Below are 19501 nucleotides of genomic sequence, written 5' to 3' on the forward strand. Positions count from 1 at the left end.
TGACTTAAGGGACACGGTAATTGAAGTAAATTGTAAAAATAAAATAAAAAGAACACCTATATTTTCACATGATTTTTATGTATGATTAGAAGCCTTTTAGCCTAGTCTATAACATAATTTTAAAATATTTTGAGGTTTTTATCATTTCATGGTTTATATTTCTTGTAGAAGTTGATTATTTTGCACTGAGGACATAATTCAATTGATTGCATCAATAAAAAGGTGTGTAAAATACAAAATAGTATGTTCAATGTTTAAGTGATAAAGAAGACCTAAATCTACAATTCAAGCCATTTATTATGAATATGTGGCTCATTTTAGATAAAAATATGAGTAAATAAATAATTGAGACAGTAAAGTCAATGTAGGAATGACCCGTATGTAAATATCAAGTATTTATTTATTTCTTGCACAGTCGGGGGAAAAAACAGGCCTGAAAGGGTTAAAATCTAAGAGCACTGAAGACCAGTAACCTCGCTCACGAATATGTGATCCGTGAATATGTGAATCAACTCCACGAAGGAAACTCTGACGTCTGCGCGCATCGTGGACGCGCACCTGTTGCATGGTCCTCTAGTTTCTCTGACGCGCAGAGCTGTTGTGACTGAAAACTTTTGTTCCGGGACGACGTTTGTTTGGCAAAGCTGGAAGTCAGTGAAATCGCACGGAGAAGGAAACGAGAGAAAGAGTGTGGGGAAATCCTGCGCCATTGGTAAGTGAAAAATTGAAAGCACATTTGAAAAGATTCTGTTAGAGATGTTATGGATCTATTTTATATGCGACACACTGAACTACACTGTTTATATTCTACCATAATGCTTCCAAGAGACAACGAGAGTTTCTCATTTGTTGACATTGTCACGAACGATGTGCTTTATTTGATCTTTCCCTGTATTTTATTTATTCGTTTGACTTAACAAATGTCTGTTTAATATTGGACTCTTTTTATATGTAATTTTGGATTATTTATTTTTAATTTAACGTTATTGCTTGTGGTCCATGTGTTAGAGCAGCACAAATCCTTCAGATCTTAATCAGTGTAGTTGGAGGAAGTTTCCATTATTAGTGGGGCTCACTTTAATCCTCTCTGTTTTCCTCAACTTTTAAAGAATGAGGAAAAGGTCATTTGTTTTGGATACAGACCAACCCAGTTGTAATTGAAGGTTATTGACATTTTTTTTCTTTTCTCACACTTTTTCCATCAGTTGAACTCAAAGAGCATTTACAAGGCTTATTGGGTGCTATTGAGTAATAATCATTATAAGTGCCTCATAAAATAAAAGGGAAAAAAAAGGTTTGCTAAGATCTCCACCCATGGTTGTGTTTCCTTAAAGGGTGGTAACTCTTGTGATAAGCTGACAGCATGTTGTTTTCCTCTTTTCCTGATGACATTCCAGTGCTTGGCCCCTTTTCCCAGACTCGGTTGGCCTCTAGTTATTTTATCTCAAACAACATCCATTTTATGGGTTTACTGTCCATAATTTTACCAGTGACAAATCAAAACAAGGTTCACATGCTCTCTGGCTGTCTTCCCACCAGAGGATTATTTTCGTCCTTTCAGTAAGACCATGGAGAGAAGTACCTATTTATTTGCTAAATAAATACATTTTCTTGGCTTTAAAAAATGATTTATTAATGTTAGTATACCTATACTTGATTTATGTTGTAGATGCAGGGATAAAAATATCTCTGCTTCCCTGTTGTGATATTGGCATTGCTAGACATTGGTAACCAACTCATTTGCATGTTGAGCTGCATGTCACCGTGTGTCCTTGTGCTTGTTTAATTACTCAGCTCCTGCAGGGAGGTGTTGAAGAGCCCCTGACATACTGACACTGACAGACTCTGCGTGAAGGCACTGAGAAAGGTCACTCCCTTTATTTGTCAGTGTCCAGGTCTCTACCCTTTTTACAAACAGCAGGGCTTCCTTTATTTGTGTAACACTCTCATTATATATATTAGTCTCTTCTCTTCGTCTCTGAGAAGCAAATGACCTATTCTCAGTTGGGTGAGCTTCTATATTCATTATTATCTGTGTGCAACAGTGGTATGTTACTCAGTAAACGGTCGTATGTGGTTCTACGAGTTTCTGTAATTTGCATTTGTGTTGACATAATATTTTCTGTTGACTTAATGCATCCAGAGTCCTTTTTTTTATTCCTTAGAAGCAGGGATTGACTCTTGAGGATGGTACAGAACATGGAGATCAATGTGTCCTTCCTGAGTGACTCGGAGCAAGAATTCATACTAGAGGTCCTTCGGCGGGATGAGGAGCTCAGGCACTTGGAGGAGCTGCGTGTGAAGTGAGTGTCACTATTGCCTCATCGAGAATCATTCATGTTGTAGAAATGCAGTAATAAAATAATACATTTAAATAAATGGTAATTTATTCATTTTTAAATAGCAGTAAGTCATTTTTGGGTCTCAAAATATTACTTAACACTAAACCACCAAGGGACGTTGTACACCTAAAACCGCCAGCGGGTAAAATGTATCCATGCACATGATTACTGAGTCATGAAATTATTATTTTTAGTCATCAACTATAATTTGTGATAAAAATTGCTAAACAAAAATGAATCCAAAGCATCTAAAACATCTTCATTTGATCGTGCGTTGTGTGACTGCCTACAGTAAGCCTACACATTGCTCAAACAAAAATTTGACCTGCTGGCGGTTTTAGGTATAAATGCCCCGTTTTTTTAAAATTTGGTTTTATCTAAAAAAAATTTTTAACAACAGGGGATTGTAAATAACACAATTTTATTAAAAGTCAATGACTGGGAGACTTGGATATTTTGAAAATCTGTTATGTACATTTGAAAAATAGCCATGGGTAAATTTTACCCTGTGGCGGTTCTAGTGTTAATTAGTTAATTTCTAATTTTTTTCAAAGCTTTGGGTCAGTAAGACTTAAAAAAATAAATAATAATAATTCTTTTATTCAGCAAGTGCACATTAAATCGATCAAAAGCAACATTAAAGGCTTTTACATTGTTAAAACAGATATTTACATCTTAATATATATTTTTATGTTTATTTAATGTGTATCGCATCAGAAACGCATCAGAAATCGGACCCTATATTTTATACTCTATTCATGGAAATGATGTTTGTCAGGCAAATCATTCTTAATTTTTGTACTTCTAGGAAGCTGAAAGCTGAGTTGCTGGAAACCAGAAGAAAGGGTGCGAAACGTGGCAGTGGGAAATACAGTGAACGCAGCTGTGGCCGCTGCCAAGAGCCCTTGGGCCTTCTGACTGGCAACGGTAGCCAGTGCAGAGCATGCAAACATCAGGTTTGCAGAAAATGTCAATCAGTTCGACCCAACGGATCTTGGGTGTGCACAGTGTGTGCCAAAATGATGTGAGTGTGTACCTCATGCCTCCCAGCATCCCTCTCTTTGGCCTCAGTCCATTTAGAAACCCTATCATTAAGAGGCACATTAGACTGGAAAATGAGGCTCTTGCTTAATGGAAAAGGTTAATGTTCAACAGAAACTCAACTTTAGGGTTTTTTTTTTCTCTCAGAGATCTGAAGATGAGCACCGGAGACTGGTTCTATGACGAGAGGGTTAACCGCTTCTCTGCAGCTCCTGGACACGACTTAGTCCGAGTTTCCCTCAGGAAGAGGCCTCTGAGTGAGTACAGGAAGCAGATGCCAGACAGTCTGATGGAGCAATGTGAACCTACTCTTTCTGTTTTTATAAAGGGTGGAAAGTAGATTTTCTTTGTCTGTGTTCGCAAAGAGGAAATGAGAGAGGAATAATTCTCTGCTTTACTTTAGAGTATAATGGCAGGCAGTGTTTTTGAGATTAATTATTATACACCGTTTACTTCCCCATTTTGAAATTTACATCTCTCTTGTTCTAGTTAAAAAGCATGAGACAGCTGGGGAAATGCTGTTAAACAGAGCTGACTTGGATTCCAGCCAAGCTGTACCTGTGCCCAAACCAAGACTAAAGGACATCGCGCTAGCAAATAAGAGGTGTGTCGTCATCAGCACTATTTATGTAGTCTCATGTTTCTACTGATCAAACAGTGTAATGTTCTTCGTTTAAATATTTACTATTTCATAAAAATATTTACTATTTTCCAATTATCTCTTCAGTAATTCTGTTATCTTACTTTGGTCTATTAAAGGGTATTCATCCTTATATCATTACAAAGCTGTATGCTGTTATTTTTCCCACACACACACATACACACCATAGACATAATGATTTTTATACTGTACAAACTGTATATTTTATTCCCTAACCCTAAACCTACCCATCACAGAAAACTTTCTGCATTTTTACATTTTCAAAAAAAAAAAAAAAAAATCACTTAGTATGATTTATACGCTGTTTTTTTTCTCATGGGAAACCCCAAAATGTCCCCACACGGACAAGGATTTCGGATATTGCCATCTTTGTGGGTACATTTAGTCCTCATAACGTGGGGTTTACCTGGACCACACACACAAATACACAAAATACATTTTAGAGATCCTTCACATAGATCTTTTCTGTACAAGTCAAGCTCCAATAGGTGCAGTTTTGACTTAATGGTATTTGGTTACGAGGCACACTGACACACATATCAGAAGGGTTAGGAGGAGTAATTAAAAAGTAAATTTTTATTTGCGAATGTACTATTTCTCTAGCATTTTGATACCTGTATCACAATAGTTGAGGTGTTTGAATGTGATTTATTAGGATGCCAGCTCTGTCTAGCATCTGTACTTGACCCTGTTTCTTTCTCTCAGCTCACCTCTTGAGGCTTATGAGGGACTTGATGTGCGAGAGCAACAACATAGTGACACGGAATCAATAGGAAAATCCAATCTGGCCAGCAGTCGCACTGAGATTGAATCCTCCCACAGTTCCCCCCTAATGCAGAGGTAAGATCTTAGTCAGGGTCACAGCAATCCATGACTTGTGATCGTATGTAGTGTGATGCAAGCCTCTGGTTTGATTCTAGAAAAGAGGAAGTGACAGCCAAGATTAGTCCCACAGGCTCTACTGTGTCCAGCCTGATGGCCCCTACTAACAGTGACATCCCCTCTACCACTGAGACAGTAAATGTTTATTCATACTTTACCCAGTTTAGCCATGTGTTTTCTCTGTCCTCATTCTGCTCATGTCGCCTATTCTTTTGCATTTTCCACCATCATCCTGCCGAAAATAAGGCCTCATTAATTCATCACATGAATGCCTGCTCTGACTCCTTGCGTGATGTGGATGGGCTTTTCAAGAAAAGTGTCAGAAGAGTGCACAAACTGTCAGGTAATGATATATTTTGAGTATATAGTACTTTTAAAAAGTCTGGGGTCAGTTTTTTTAAAAGAATTGAATAAGAATTGACTATTTCAAATAAATGCTGTTGTTTTGAACTTTCTATTCATCAGCCCCCCCCCCCAAAAAAATATCACAGTTTCCGCAAAAATATAAAGAAACACACGTTACATTGATAATAAATGTTACTTAAACACCAAATCAGCATATTAGAATTATTTCTGAAGGATCATGTAACACTGAAGACCACATTATAATATTTCACAATATTAAAGTTTTTGCTGTATTTTTGATCAAATAAATGCAGCCTTGGAGAGCATAAGAGACTTACTGACCCCAAACTTTTGAACGGTAGTGTATATAAATGTATTTTCTCACTCTGGCTTTTAAATATGCAAATACTATTTTCTCATAGATATTAAACCTGCCTCCACACTTGACTTGCGTGAAGATGGAACAGAAAGCGCTGCACCATCTATGGGAGATAGAAGCAAGTCAGTTCCTGGCCTTAATGCTGTGAGTTATTTAAGAATAACGTTATAAATAACTTTTTAAACCATTTTACATTGTTTTTTGCACTGTATTCTTCACATCTGCAATCTAAAGTGACCTGATTGGCATGACTGAATTGTTTTATCAGGAGGATAATGAGGAGGAAGATGAAGATATTGATAACTTGGTGAATATACACAGGCAGAGATTTGGTGATAGCTTGGGAAGTCTGGGAGGCTCAAGGGTAATCCTTAATATTAATCATTTAATAATATTTAAGTTATTACATTTTAAATAAAACATTAATAATAATTAAAATAATAAACTTGCATTAATGAATCCTTATTTGTATTAACTAAATAAAATGAAATATTAGACACTTGAATGTGCTGGTCAGCTTTTTTCTTTTAAATATTCCAGACAACTCTTGGCAGTATGATGAGTGTGTACAGTGAAGCAGGAGACTATGACCGCGTGGAAGTGAGTGGAGATATTGTCTTCTCTCTCAGCTACGATGAGCCCAGCCAGAGCCTGTCTGTTGTGGTCCATGAATGTAAAGGGCTGGCTTATGCTGATGCAGCAAAAAAGAAGTGCAACCCGTAAGTGGGCCTCCACACAGCCTATGAAGTGATTTCTTAAGAGGGTCTCAGTTCTTTACTGCCTTCCAAGAATAATTTTCCACCCGTGAATCATTCCATTGGGTTTCCCCATTACAGAGGGAAAATCACTGAGTTTAGAACTCTGCTAAACTCCTCCGAATTGGTTTATTCCTTTCCACAGATACGTCAAGGCTTACCTCCTCCCAGACAAGAGCAAGAAGAAAACCTCCATTAAACATAACAACATCAACCCCAGTTTTAAGGAAACACTGAAGGTATTATTTCAATGTCTGTGAGATAGTATTTTAAAAAAAGTATCATTTTAAATACATTTATTCCCAGTAAAACGAAAACGAAACTCCCTAAAATAAAAAATGTTCATGACTTGGAACTCTATCAGAAACAGATACCACTGAGTAACACTTAAGTCTATATGCTGTGCTTTAATGGCAGGTGATTACAACACTGCACACTAACATCTAGTTTCGAATGGTCTTGATATTGACACAGAAGATAAGTACACTTGTCAGGGAGTCACAGCGAGACAAATATTAGTTCTTATGCTTGCCCCATTTTAATCTAGAGTAAACAACATGTGCAGTTCACCCAAACAGATTAAACAAACGGGCTAAAGCGGCAACATGGCAACCTCTTAGTTTTAAAAAACATTTCATCTAGACAAGCTGTCTTGTGCTTGTTTGTGTTAGTATTCCATCAGCCGCACCCTGCTGATGACTCGCACACTACAACTCTCAGTTTGGCACTATGACCGTTTTGGCCGCAATGCCTTTCTGGGTGAGGTGGAGGTACCACTGGATAGCCAGGACATTGACTCGGCACTTGAAGAGTGTATGGCTCTTAGAGGAAAGGTAATACATGTTATGGTTATGTCACTGCACTCAAATGGTTTTGTTTAGTATTACCTTTACATTTTTTTCCAACGTGTCTTCATAGGCAGCTGCCCATTTAGCATCATCTCCATTCGATCAATACAAAGGAGAGCTGGCGATTTCACTTAAGTATGTCACAGCTAATACAACACATACAGAGGACTCTAATGGAAAAGGTGAGGGAAAACACATTTAGTATAACTATTATAAAGCTTTATCTAGTGTTATATAGTAAATAATGCCTCTCTCCAATAAAGGGAAAAAGACCAAACCTGCAGATGGTGCTGAGCTGCATGTGTTGATCAAAGAGGCCAAAAATCTGACAGCCATGAAAGCTGGAGGCACATGTGATTCCTTTGTGAAAGGGTTTGCAAACATCTTTTTCATTACCTATACCCAATTATTTAAAAGGACCTTGTTTGTTTATTTTTGCCAATAATTCTGCCCCCTCAGGTATCTGCTGCCATCAAAGAGCAAGTCTTCCTCAAAGAAGAAGAGTCCGGTTGTGAAGAAGACAAAGAACCCAAACTTCCACCACACATTTGTGTACAATGATCTGAGTCAGGAGCAGCTGAAGGACATGTGTCTGGAGCTCACTGTCTGGGACAGAGAGACCCTGTCCAGCAACGACTTCCTGGGAGGAGTTCGCCTCAGCTTGGGAGAAGGTAGGATAATCTGTTGCTTCATATTCCTTTGAGTTGAAATCAATACAGAAGCCTTTAACATTGATTTAAATTATTGTTGGATTCACCAATATATTACCAATATATACACTGCCATACAAAAGTCTGCTGAGAATGTTTTGAAAGGAGGCTCTTATGCTAACTAAGGCTCCGTTTATGTGATCAAAATATTTTTCGGTTTTAAATATTTTAAAATGCAATTTATTCATGTAATAGCAAAGCTGAATTTTCAGCATCATTACTCCAGTGTCCAGCAGAAATCATTCTAATATGTTGATTTGGTGCTCAAGAAACATTTCTTCCTATTATTATCATTATCAATTATGAAAATGTTACACCATGTTCATTTTTTCAGGATTCTTAATAAAAGGGATAAAAAAAAGTTCAAAAGAACAGCATTTATTGTAAATTAAAATATTTTGTAACATTATCAATTGAATGCATCTTTGCCGAATACAAATATTCAAGTCATCTGAAACTGATGTTTGCACAGTGACTATCAAGGAGGGAAAGGAGGAGTGGGTGGCAAACTCCACAGGGGAGGAGATCTTGCTGTGGAAAAAGATGATGCAGTACCCCGACTCTTGGGCAGAGGGCACTCTTCCACTGCGCTCGTCCATGGGAAAGGCCAAGTAAGGACAGTACCCCCATCCCCCCCAAAGCCATTATCAGGACAGAGGATTACACATTCCAGAACGCTTGTGTTTCTGTTACAGCTGTGCATCCTAATATTTTAAAGACTATTTAGGGTAATGCATCTTTTATATTTTAAACATTTGAGGCAGTTCAAAAATAACAATGTGGAAATATGCAGTGTGTATATGTTAATTATATTTATTTCCTATAAATGTTGCAGCTGATTGGATGTTTCACAACATCAACAAATACAACATCCTTTGAATGCTGTTCTTAAAAATGAACGTGTGGACACAGTAAATATTTTAGTTTTTTAACACTTGTTTTAAATGTGCACTTGATGTATGGTCCAAAAAGATTAACATGTTTAAACACAATGTATTTTAATGACATAATGCTGATTTACACCTTCTTTTTAGGAGCTACATGAAATACTAGCATTTAATAAATATTAAATATTTTTAAGAATCCACATTGTGTGCTGTGCACTCGATTTATAGATGGTTAAAATTATTTTTCCTCAGGGTATGTGTATCTTTTGCAACCCCGCCTGGCAGTTTTCCAACTTGCAGATTAAAACCTGTTCCATACTAAATCACATTTCCAGCTGTGATTCTCCATTAATAATAGCTACAATATATGGTTTCAAATGATTATTTTTCTAGGAAACAGGCTCTGGGGGTTGCATACATCCTGATGACCAACCACAAAAACTCCCACCCACAACTTCACCATGCCCCCCACGTAGATCTGGAGTTTAACAGGTCAGTCACAGAAGTCCCTGTTCATCTCCAGTCTCTCTCTCTCCTCCTCAGTGAGGAGGTACTCCTCTACATACGAGTAGAGCTCATCAGAGGTGGTTGGGTTAACAAAGCGCTCCCGATCCACACCATATTCATCCAGCAGCACCATGGTGAAATATGCTGTAGAGATATGCAGTGCCTGTCTGTTACGTACAAACAAAAAACATGTGCAAACATTTACAACTTTTAGATTGAAAGCATACATTCATATTACAGTGCATCAGCAAAATATTTTGAAACTGGATATTCAATGACAAAACGTATAATGGGATCTTGATTGTTTGCAAATGGAAATTGACTGGATAGTGATAGGGAATTGAACGCTCGCTAGATTTGAGTCCCCACTACAGTAGGCAGGTTTAGGATTAGGTGTGCGGTTAGGATTTGGCAACAAGGTAGTGGCCTCAATGAGGGGGGCAATAATTTAGCAGGAGTTAAAATTGGGCACAACACTGAACTTGTACACAAACTCCATTGCAATCATTTCCAAAAATGTCATTTGTGTGGAAATATTACACAGCCCAGAGACGGGACACGCGGAAGACAGGCTCAAAGAGATGGTACTGTACCAGGCACAGCAAGCTCACTCTTTGCGATTCTTAAGATATTGGAAGAACATTTTTAATATTGAATTGGGGGTAGGGGTTTATATGAATGTATCTCTGAAGGGAACTAAACTATTTTCTTTCCCTTTACCTCTGTATAATGCCTATTAATCTAAGTAGTGTGTATAAGTGCAGCACTAATTTGTGTACAGTGGTAACCAAGGAAACTATATATCTGCTATTACATAAGCCACTTACTGACAGAGAGAGTGAATTAGCATTTTCATTCAGTCTGTCTGAGAGGTTTTTTTTTGTAGCATATTCACACACCATTCAATTTTTGCTTTAAATCTTGAAATTATATAATCCAATTTATCAACCAAAAGTCAAAAACAACTGCTCATGTTACATGTGTGTAGGCTACAGCGATTTCTTGTTTTTTTTTTTGTTTTTTTTTGTTCAAAGCCAGTTTGGCCTGTAATAAAGAACAAATACATTTGCTCAAACAAAGAAAAAATAACTGCAACCGTTATCTGCCCATTTGCTTGTAAAACATCAGAATCGGCCATGAAAAAAATCATGATTTTGTAAAATTGCAGTTTTAAATACAATAGCTAAAAATATAATGGTATTTAACATGTAAACATAAACACTACTGTAGATACTTAGTGAGTTACCTAAGACCCTCTATGACCTCAGGCTCTAGACGTTGTTTTTTGATGCGCCCCACTGCACGAGGTGGAGTTCCCAACAGCTCAATCACGGTCACATGTCGCAGATCCAGACCACACTCAGCCCTCTGTCAGAACATTCCCACAATCATATAGTTGTGCATTCTTCTTCCCTGTGATTATGTTTGTTATAGTAAAGGAAGTATCTATATTACCTGTAGCATAATGTTCTGAAGCCTGTAGTTCTGGTTAGCATTATCTGGAGTCGATACAACAAGAAGCTTTCTCTTTTCATAAAACTGATCAAGCAGAGCACCAGCGGACCTGACGTCTGTTTTTATGTCCATTACTACAAGAAAAAGCAAACATTTCACATAAAATGTTTTAAAATCAAATATTGCCTATTTGGTATTCGCTTTGGTACTATTTTCACAAGAAAGGTGCACATTTTCAAAACTCTTAGTACAAAAATCTAAACTGAACACACTTGTAAACCAGCAAGTCATTCTTTCAAAACCTGATGTAATGCTTTTGATTCAGTTACAAATATTTTCAGTCCACATAATCATTGTTTCAAACACAAGATTATTGTCATTTGTAATGAGAACATTTGGTTTAATCTCCGAAACACAACGGTATGATCTTCTTTCAATTTAGTACTTTTAACAATCAGTTCATTTAATAGAAAACAATGCGAGATACAGGTTTCATTCAAATCCCCCTCGTTGCTGAATGATCTACAGTAACACAGGCTACAGATGCCACATAAGAAAATACACTTACATTACTTTACATATGTAATTGAATCCGTAATGTTTGTAATGGTATATATTCAGTTTGATGAAGTTACGACACAGCCAACAGAGTTTGCTGTCAATATAGTAAATGTTCTCACTGTACCATATGACTTTTATAAGGATGAGTTACAGTAATGTGGCAGTCTCTTTACCATGGTAATCTGTTTAAAGTATCACATGGCTTATAAACTGTAATGTAAAATGCTGTATTTGATGCCATCTGTCTCCCGTCTTCTGATGCATTTCTGATCAGTCTGATGTTACACTGTCATTGACTATTTCCTCTGCCTTATACTCTATTCTGCTCTATGTTCACAAATTGCAAATCTTTCTGTCCCACCTACCACCCATCCCCCCAACGCTTCGAAGCTTCATGATGCATTGTTTTGAAATCGGTCATCACAATATAAGTCGTTATTTAGGGTTTTTTTGTGCACAAAAACTATTCTCGCCGATTCATTAAGTTATTGTAGAACCACTGTAGTGAGATGGACTTTGTAACGACGTCTTTAGTACCTTTTATGATTCTTGAGAGTGTAAAGTGCATTGTGCCAATGTAGGCCTTTCTGAGCCCTCGGATTTCAACTAAAATATCTTCATTTGTGTTCCGAAGATGAACGGAGGTCTTACGGGTGTCGAACGACATGAGGGTAAGTAATTAATGACAGAATTTTCATTTTTGGGTGAACTTAGCCTTTAAGATCAGTTGGATTAGATAATAGATGATGTATAAAACTGAACGAGAAGAGATGCAAATCAAAAGTTTGATAGGAAGAGCTTTGTGAAAGGCAGTTACAGTGAAAGAAACATTTATATAGATAAGATCACTTATTTTGTGTAGTGTAAAGGATACTCTGTGGTTGTGTGTATTATAATAACACAATTGAAAATATGCTGAAATGTTTTTAAAAAAGTGCACTTTTGATGATCTGTTGTGTTATTAGTACTACAGTTTTGAAAAGTACACCTTGCTTGTGAAAATGGTACCAAAGCGAATACAATTTTTTATTAATGTATTTCAATTAACAAAACACATAAGCTAAACCACATACTCACAAATACACTGAGCAGCCTCATCGGACCAGCTCCGGTTGAGCTGACAAACACGTGTCGAAAAACCTGTCCTTTCAAAGCCAGGATCACAATGGTATTCACATATAGCCCCATAATTATTGCCATCAGATGAGCATATCAGGTAGCCATGCATTGGCGGCTTTAACTTTGGACACCTTCTCACTGAGGGAAAGAAAATTTCAGTTTAGGGAATAAACCACTGTATAGTACAAAGACATTGCACCTCACTAGATCTAAAGAAGGATGTTTTAACTTTTTCTAGTCATATATTAATTATATATTGATTTAGTTAAAGATGCACTGTGTAAAATTTAGCAGCATCTAGCGGTGAGGTTGTGAATTGCAACCACCCACCGCTCACTCCTCCCTTTCGGAGCACATCGAGAATTAAGTAAGGTCTTTAAAGTCCACTGAAAACATACTGATGTATATTATATTGTATTTCTGTCAATAGATCCTCATAAATACTACACAGTGCACCTTGAAATGAAAATTCTGTCATCATTTCTCATGACTTTTTCCTCTGTGGAACATCAAATTTAGAAAAATGTCCCACATTTGGCTCATTTAATGAAAATCAGTAAGGTCCATTATTTTTGTTCCACAGAAGAAAGAAAGTCATAAAAGTTTGAAACAACATGAGGGTGATTAAATGACAATTTTCATTTTTTGAGTGAACTGTCCTTTTAACACTATGAAACACAAGCAAATCAAAGTTCTATGCTGGCTTTACCTTCAACATGCACAGTAAACTTGCAAGTCGCTGTGTTGCGAGCCTGATCGTAGGCTTTATATCGAATTACGTGTATTCCTTCTGGAAAGTCAGATCCAGACTCCCGTCCATTTCGCAAGACCCTGATGAGAGAGGACAAAAAGGTTGTTCATAGGCAGCCTTTTAACATACAGTAGAGGAAGTTGGATGGCTTTCATAAAATGTGATACACATACTGTAGTGTTCTGTCAGCTGTATCCTTTGCAACAGGACGCTCCCAGGAAACCATGACAATTAGTTTTCCTGGTTCTGCTAACTTCACTCTGGACAAAGGACATTTCAGTTTGGGGGGGTCATGATCTGAAACAATGCAATTTTTATTAAATATTACAAAGTCTTCTCTCTGATTTGGGAGAACTGGAGAAATTGGGCTACATAATGACATCTGCAAACTGAATACATTAGACTAGATTTTGAAATAGATGACCTTACTGTACCTGAACACGTCGGTTCTGCGCCGCTCCATTTTCCCTCTTCTAGGCACATACGGTAGCGATCTCCCTCAATCTGGTAGCCTTCATAGCAGGTATAGTCACACCTGGAGTCTACCACAAAACCACGGGAGCAACTGTACGTACCGTGGTCAATCAGAGGCAGAACATGACAACGCACCTCTGAGAGATTCAGACATAATATAAACACACAGTTCGAGTAAGTACAGATTTTGCCAAGTACTCTGCAGCAGCTGCCTAATACATGTTTTTTTCCTGAATCAAAGGACTAGTTTCTGTGGCACAAGTATTTAAAGCACAGCTTTTCAGCATACTTACTTCGACAGACAGCGGTTCCAGACCAGCGGCGATTGGGCATGCACTGCACAGATGATCGCCCCAGCCGCTTATATCCTCGATCACAGGAGAGCAAACAGCGAGTTCCAAGCGAGCTCTGGTATCGCCCGCCTCGAGGGGAAGAACAGGACACTTCCCCGTTGGATAGCTTAAGTGAATGGCACCACTGCGGATCTGATGGCAATAAACGAAAAAAAAAGGTTTTAAAGTAACTAGCATTTTGCTATTGATCATACTGCTTAATTTGTGAGTGTACTTACGTTTGTAGTCCAACTGAGGGGTGTAGTAAGTCTCGTCCTCATGCACAACTTCGTTGGTGTCATGGTAAGCAGACGCTGAGCCTGAGAGCAAACATAAAATAAAACCTAAAGTAAAAATGTTGGCCTTTGATCTCTAAACATTTTCAAAAAGTCACCTTCCAAACGATTGAGTCAAAACATTGGCCGGCACATCACAACAGCAAATCAGCTGCATCATCAGTATCCTGTAGATTCCCGACCACCCCTGTTTTTGTTTCCATGCACCACATCCACATCATCATTCTTTCCTCTCACACACTTTTCCCCCCAGTTTCACATACATAAACTTTTTTTAAACTCTTCAGGGGAACTTTTTTTGTCTATAACTATGAGCGTTCCCTAAAAATAAAGCTTATTACAGGAAAACATATACTGAGAAGATTGTTAAAGGGAATATAAAAACCAAAGTTCAATACTGAGTTTGTATCAACCTCAACTGAAATCTAGGACAGAACTGTTTCAACTGATGCCAAAAACATGTTTGCCAAAAGGTGCTGCTCTCTGAACAGAAAACTGAAGATTCTGCCAAGGGTTTCAGGGTTTCCAAGTCTGTTTACTGGATTAGGATCTTTTGAAAATCATTTTATAGAGATTGTTTCACTGGGTGGAGTTAATATGAAAAACAACTTACAGGGGATCAGTGTTATTTTAGTACTTTCATATTGATATACTATTATAGTATTTCTTAATGTTTCAGATTAGCTTTTGTTTTTATATTTTCAACTTTCATTTTAATTTTACTTTTAGTAATTTTGTTGCGTTTGTCATTTTAAATATTTCGGTTTACTTTTAATTTACCTTTAAGTTTTCATTTATTATTTCCATTTTATTTTATTACTTTATTCCATATACTAAAGTTTATTAACCGTTTTAGTGAACACTGGAGAAGCTGAGCTCACACACACATTTTATATATACACTGATCAGGCATTACATTATGACTAATATTGTATTGGTCCCCCTTTTGCTGCCAAAATAGCCCTGATCCGTCGAGGCATGGACTTCACTAGACCCCTGAAGGTGTGCTGTGGTATCTGGCACCAAGATGTTAGCAGCAGATCCTTTAAGTCCTGTAACTTGTGAGGTGGGCCCTCCATTGGACTTGTTCAGCACATCCCACAGATGCTTGATTGGATTGGGATCTGGGGAATTTGGAGGCCAAGTCAAGACCTCAAACTCATTGTGCTCCTCAAACCATTCCTGAACCATTTTTGCTTTGTGGCAGGGCGCATTACCCTGCTGAAAAAAGCCACAGCCACCAGGGAATACCGTTTCCAAGAAAGGGTGTACATGGTCTGCAACAATGCTTAGGTAGGTGGTAAGTGTCACAGTAACATCTACATGGTTGGCAGAACCTAAGGTTTCCCAGCAGAACATTGCCCAAAGTATCACACTCTGCCAGCTTGCCTTCTTCCCATAGTGCATCCCGGTGCCATGTGTTCCCCAGGTAAGCAACAGAAAATGTGTTTCATCAGACCAGGCCACCTTCTTCAATTGCTCCGTGGTCCAGTTCTGATGCTTATGTGCCCACTTTTGGCGCTTTCTGCGGTGGACAGGGGTCAGCATGGGCACCCTGACTGGTCTGCAGTTTAATTTTTTTCTGTTTCTAACACATCAACTTTGAGGACAAATTGTTCACTTGCTGCCTAATATATCCCACCCAATAACAGGTGCCGTGATGGAGACATAATCAGCGTTATTCCCTTCACCTATCAGGTGATGCCTGATCGGTGTATATATGCCTTAATATACTGTATAATGCTTCTTCTTCTAAACAGCTTTTGTGTTTCCTCTGCAGGGGAAAGTTGGATTTTCTTTATACTGATTCCATTTGGTTTTATAAATTGAATTTGATATTATAGGTGACACAATGAATAAGGTTAGGGGGAAATGCCCTTTAAAAAGGTACAAAGAAATGCTTTCGAAAACAATGTAGGGAGGCAAATATCACAAATATACTGATTTAAGTAAGAGCTCATAGATCACTGATAAAAATATTGCGCACACAAAAAAAATCCTTTTTGTTTTCCCTAACAATGAACCTTTTTATTCAGACAGGTGAATAATCGTTGTACAGGCTTAATTTCGAGCCCTGCCATGTATGAAAAAGTTTTAAAATTCCCACATATTTCCAGGTTATACATGACTGTGAGAACCCTGCAAGAAGGTAGTTATTACCTTTTAAGCATAATGTTCAATTATTGAGCTGGCCACCTGTCTAGGGTGTTCCCCTGCCTTCGGCCTGAGACACGCAGGGATAGACTCCAGTGACCACAAATAGGTACACAAAATGGATGGATAATTATTGAGTTATGGTTTGTGTTCTTGCAACCAATAAGTACTCAATAAGTAGCCCAGTGTAATCTGAGCTCTACAAATCACTTTTTTCTTTTACGTGGTAAAAATTGAGACACGTCTGAGCAAAATAAAAACTGAATCTAAGCCAATTATGTATATGGAAAGAGGATAACAGTATGCAAAGATGTTTCCAGGCCTAGAGGGATTTCATTTCAAATATCCATCCATCCAATTTCCAAACTGCTTGTCCTAGGGATGCTGGATCTCATCCCAGAGTATTGGGCCATAGAGGAAACACCCATGGACCATGGCCAGACTTTAAATAAATTATTTTAAATATATATAAATGTAGAATTCATACTCATAGAGACTGACTGTAGCTGTCTACAGTCTAAAAAAACTGTACCATACCAAGACTGTGACTCAACATTTGTCAATACCCAGACTGCTTTACCCTACCTGGAAAACATTATGTAGCGGCCCTCAAGGAAAACTTTCCAGTTTGTGTGAGCAACATGTTGTTTTTCTCATTTTCACAAACTATTTGGAACTGTGCAGAAAGCCAAACCCCTTAACTCTTTTAAATCACATAAAATATGCAAATATACTGACACAACGAGCAGGCCATTTGTTTCGGTTAATCAGTTCACATGCATGGGCATGGTAAGAGTTTTTTGTTTGTTTGTGGTTTTGCCCCCACAGTGGGACAATCAACCCATAGGTGACACAGTTAAAGTTCTTCCTTTAATAGGTCAAATTAGGGCCCTGTCACCGATGGTGAGCTCACACTCAGTCATTTACTGGATCACTGGGTTATAATTACAACTGATTAGACAGTATGGACATCATATATCAAATAGTGAACATATATGTTTATGGCTACATTAAACACTTAATCTTAATGGATGAAACAAAGTAGGCTATGAATGTCTATTTTGTTAAAACTACGTCAAAATGTATTCCACTCCTCTGGAGTGTGAATCATTTGATTCTGAATCATCCAAGAAAACTATTGCGCCAGTGAATGATACTTTGATAATAGCTAGAGGGAAAACGAGCATAACCACATAAATAACAGACAACTTAAAAAAGTTATTTAGTTTGACAATTCAGCCCAGATACTACTATTCAATTTGTTCTTAAAAGCTCAAATAAAATCTCTTTTTCTCTAATAAGACCGATAGTCCGTAACGTCAAAGGTAAACAAAGCACAGCTGTTCTTCATTTAAACCCTATTGCTGCTTAACGAAATACAGGCTGAGAAAACTCAAGTTATGTATAAATATAACTCTACATTGCAGTGAAGATTATTGTTTCGTAAAGCAAAAGAAAATAAAGATCTCTTACCTTCAGTGATATCAGCCAGAGTCTGAGAAATGATGTACAATTCAACAAAAAGAGTAATAAATTTGATCATTGCATTGGATGTCAGATGGAAATGTGAATATAAATGTTGAAAGCAGTTCTTTACTTGAGAAATATTCTGCTATTTCCAAAGCAATCGTTCGGATAAGCTGACAGGGTTTAGTCTCAGTGAATCCCACGCAGCCTTCAAGAGACTGGATACTTCAGTATCTCAACACAAATTTCTTCCACTAGTGGTCGGACAAGCAACTCTTCTGTTCATTAAGCATTTGGGCGGATGGTGGCGCTGCTGTTCAATCATCTTATTTCTTTAGGTTGGTATTGACAACATGACCAAACCATAGACCAAACAAGTTAGGTCTGTGAATGTTTGGTAATTTCATAACTGAAAAATGTGTGAAAGAAAAATAGACTAGGCTAATAAAAGTAAAGTAATTTAAATATATGGTAAAATACAGTTTTTATTTTTAATAAATGAGTAAAATGAGACCTTTGAACTGAGACAGAGGTTTGTTCTGGTATATGATCAAATTGAATAGTCCATGCAGTTATTTCATGAACTGGATTTCAAACGTCTTCATCAACATGCAGTCTTATTGGCAGTAATAATCTATTCGCCCCTGAATTGGATCAATACAATGGTGTCATTCCTGAATTAATCTGGTGTTTTGAACGAATTTGTATTTAGAAGTAATCGAATTTCGTAATGTGAATCACTGAAAAGCGCAACAGGACAAAGTGCATTCCAGAGTGGTGCAGGTATGATGTCAATTTGTAGGCCGTTAGCATCACACTTTTGGATTATCGCAAAATAACAAGCTCTGTGATCAACAAAAGTTTTTGATACTTACATGTTTTGTCCATGAAGATAATTATCACAAAGGCTAAAGGTAGGCCTAAGCTATAAATGAACGACACCACAGGTCACGAGTGGGGTAGGCTAATTCTGATGTACCTATTTGATGTCATAGAATAAAATGTGAAAGTGTCTTGAGCTTGTGTTCACCCCAGACCTTATTTCAGCCATTTAAACAAAAAACGGTAAAAAAAACCCCATTGACTAAGGGACGATGGAACCGGAAGTGATAAAATGCTAACTCGCTTCCACGTTTTGGCCTACAAATTGATGTCATACCTGCCCCCAAAAACAAAACAACAGCAACAAAAAAACGAAGAAGTGTGAATTTTGCACTCGGCTGTATCGGAAAAGGCAGAGATATAGCTGGCCGACAGGCCCTGGACGGACCCAAGTGGTGATCAATGCATGCAGAGCCAAATAATGTCCAGCTCCCCCTCTCTTATTATGGGTAAGGTTGGGGTGTGGTTGGACCTTCTAGCTTTAATGTAACATTTTATACACTAGAATGTATTACGTGCTTTCAGATACAATCACTTGCCACGTACTGGCGTAAGGCTATGTAAACTGTAGAAATCCCCACAACTCACTCACATTCTCTGCCGATAAAATTAAATGTCTGAAAATAACTGTTGTAGTACAGCATTATAGACCC

The 19501-nt window shown here is 37.7% G+C and overlaps 2 protein-coding genes across 3 annotated transcripts; one reads left to right on the forward strand and one right to left on the reverse strand.

Moving 5' to 3' along the window:
• Window positions 1–435: 435 nt before the first annotated feature.
• Window positions 436–9170, forward strand: sytl4 (synaptotagmin-like 4). Of its 2 annotated transcripts, XM_079838790.1 has the most exons (18): window positions 601–712; window positions 1795–1867; window positions 2166–2303; window positions 3151–3366; window positions 3531–3640; window positions 3873–3987; window positions 4750–4884; window positions 4965–5061; window positions 5173–5269; window positions 5694–5794; window positions 5919–6014; window positions 6191–6369; window positions 6551–6644; window positions 7077–7238; window positions 7324–7435; window positions 7517–7625; window positions 7713–7924; window positions 8436–9170. In XM_079838790.1, exons 3-18 carry the CDS (start codon window positions 2188–2190, stop codon window positions 8576–8578), a joined length of 2094 nt encoding a protein of 697 aa, XP_079694916.1. In that variant the 5' UTR covers window positions 601–712; window positions 1795–1867; window positions 2166–2187; the 3' UTR covers window positions 8579–9170. The 2 variants fall into 2 exon arrangements, with proteins under 2 accessions (XP_079694915.1, XP_079694916.1); XM_079838789.1 differs by lacking the exon at window positions 1795–1867 and having other exon boundaries at window positions 436–712.
• srpx2 (sushi-repeat containing protein X-linked 2) lies at window positions 8329–18222 on the reverse strand. Its single transcript, XM_079838791.1, has 10 exons — window positions 17973–18222; window positions 14289–14369; window positions 14011–14202; window positions 13678–13854; window positions 13417–13540; window positions 13202–13323; window positions 12451–12630; window positions 10813–10946; window positions 10604–10725; window positions 8329–9524 (listed from the first exon to the last, which is right to left on the reverse strand). Exons 1-10 carry the CDS (start codon window positions 18040–18042, stop codon window positions 9344–9346), a joined length of 1383 nt encoding a protein of 460 aa, XP_079694917.1. The 5' UTR covers window positions 18043–18222; the 3' UTR covers window positions 8329–9343.
• Between the last annotated feature and the right edge of the window lie 1279 nt (window positions 18223–19501).

The sequence above is a fragment of the Gobio gobio genome (genome assembly GCF_949357685.1).
Source record: "Gobio gobio genome assembly, chromosome: 16".
Classification (NCBI taxonomy): Eukaryota; Metazoa; Chordata; class Actinopteri; order Cypriniformes; family Gobionidae; genus Gobio; species Gobio gobio.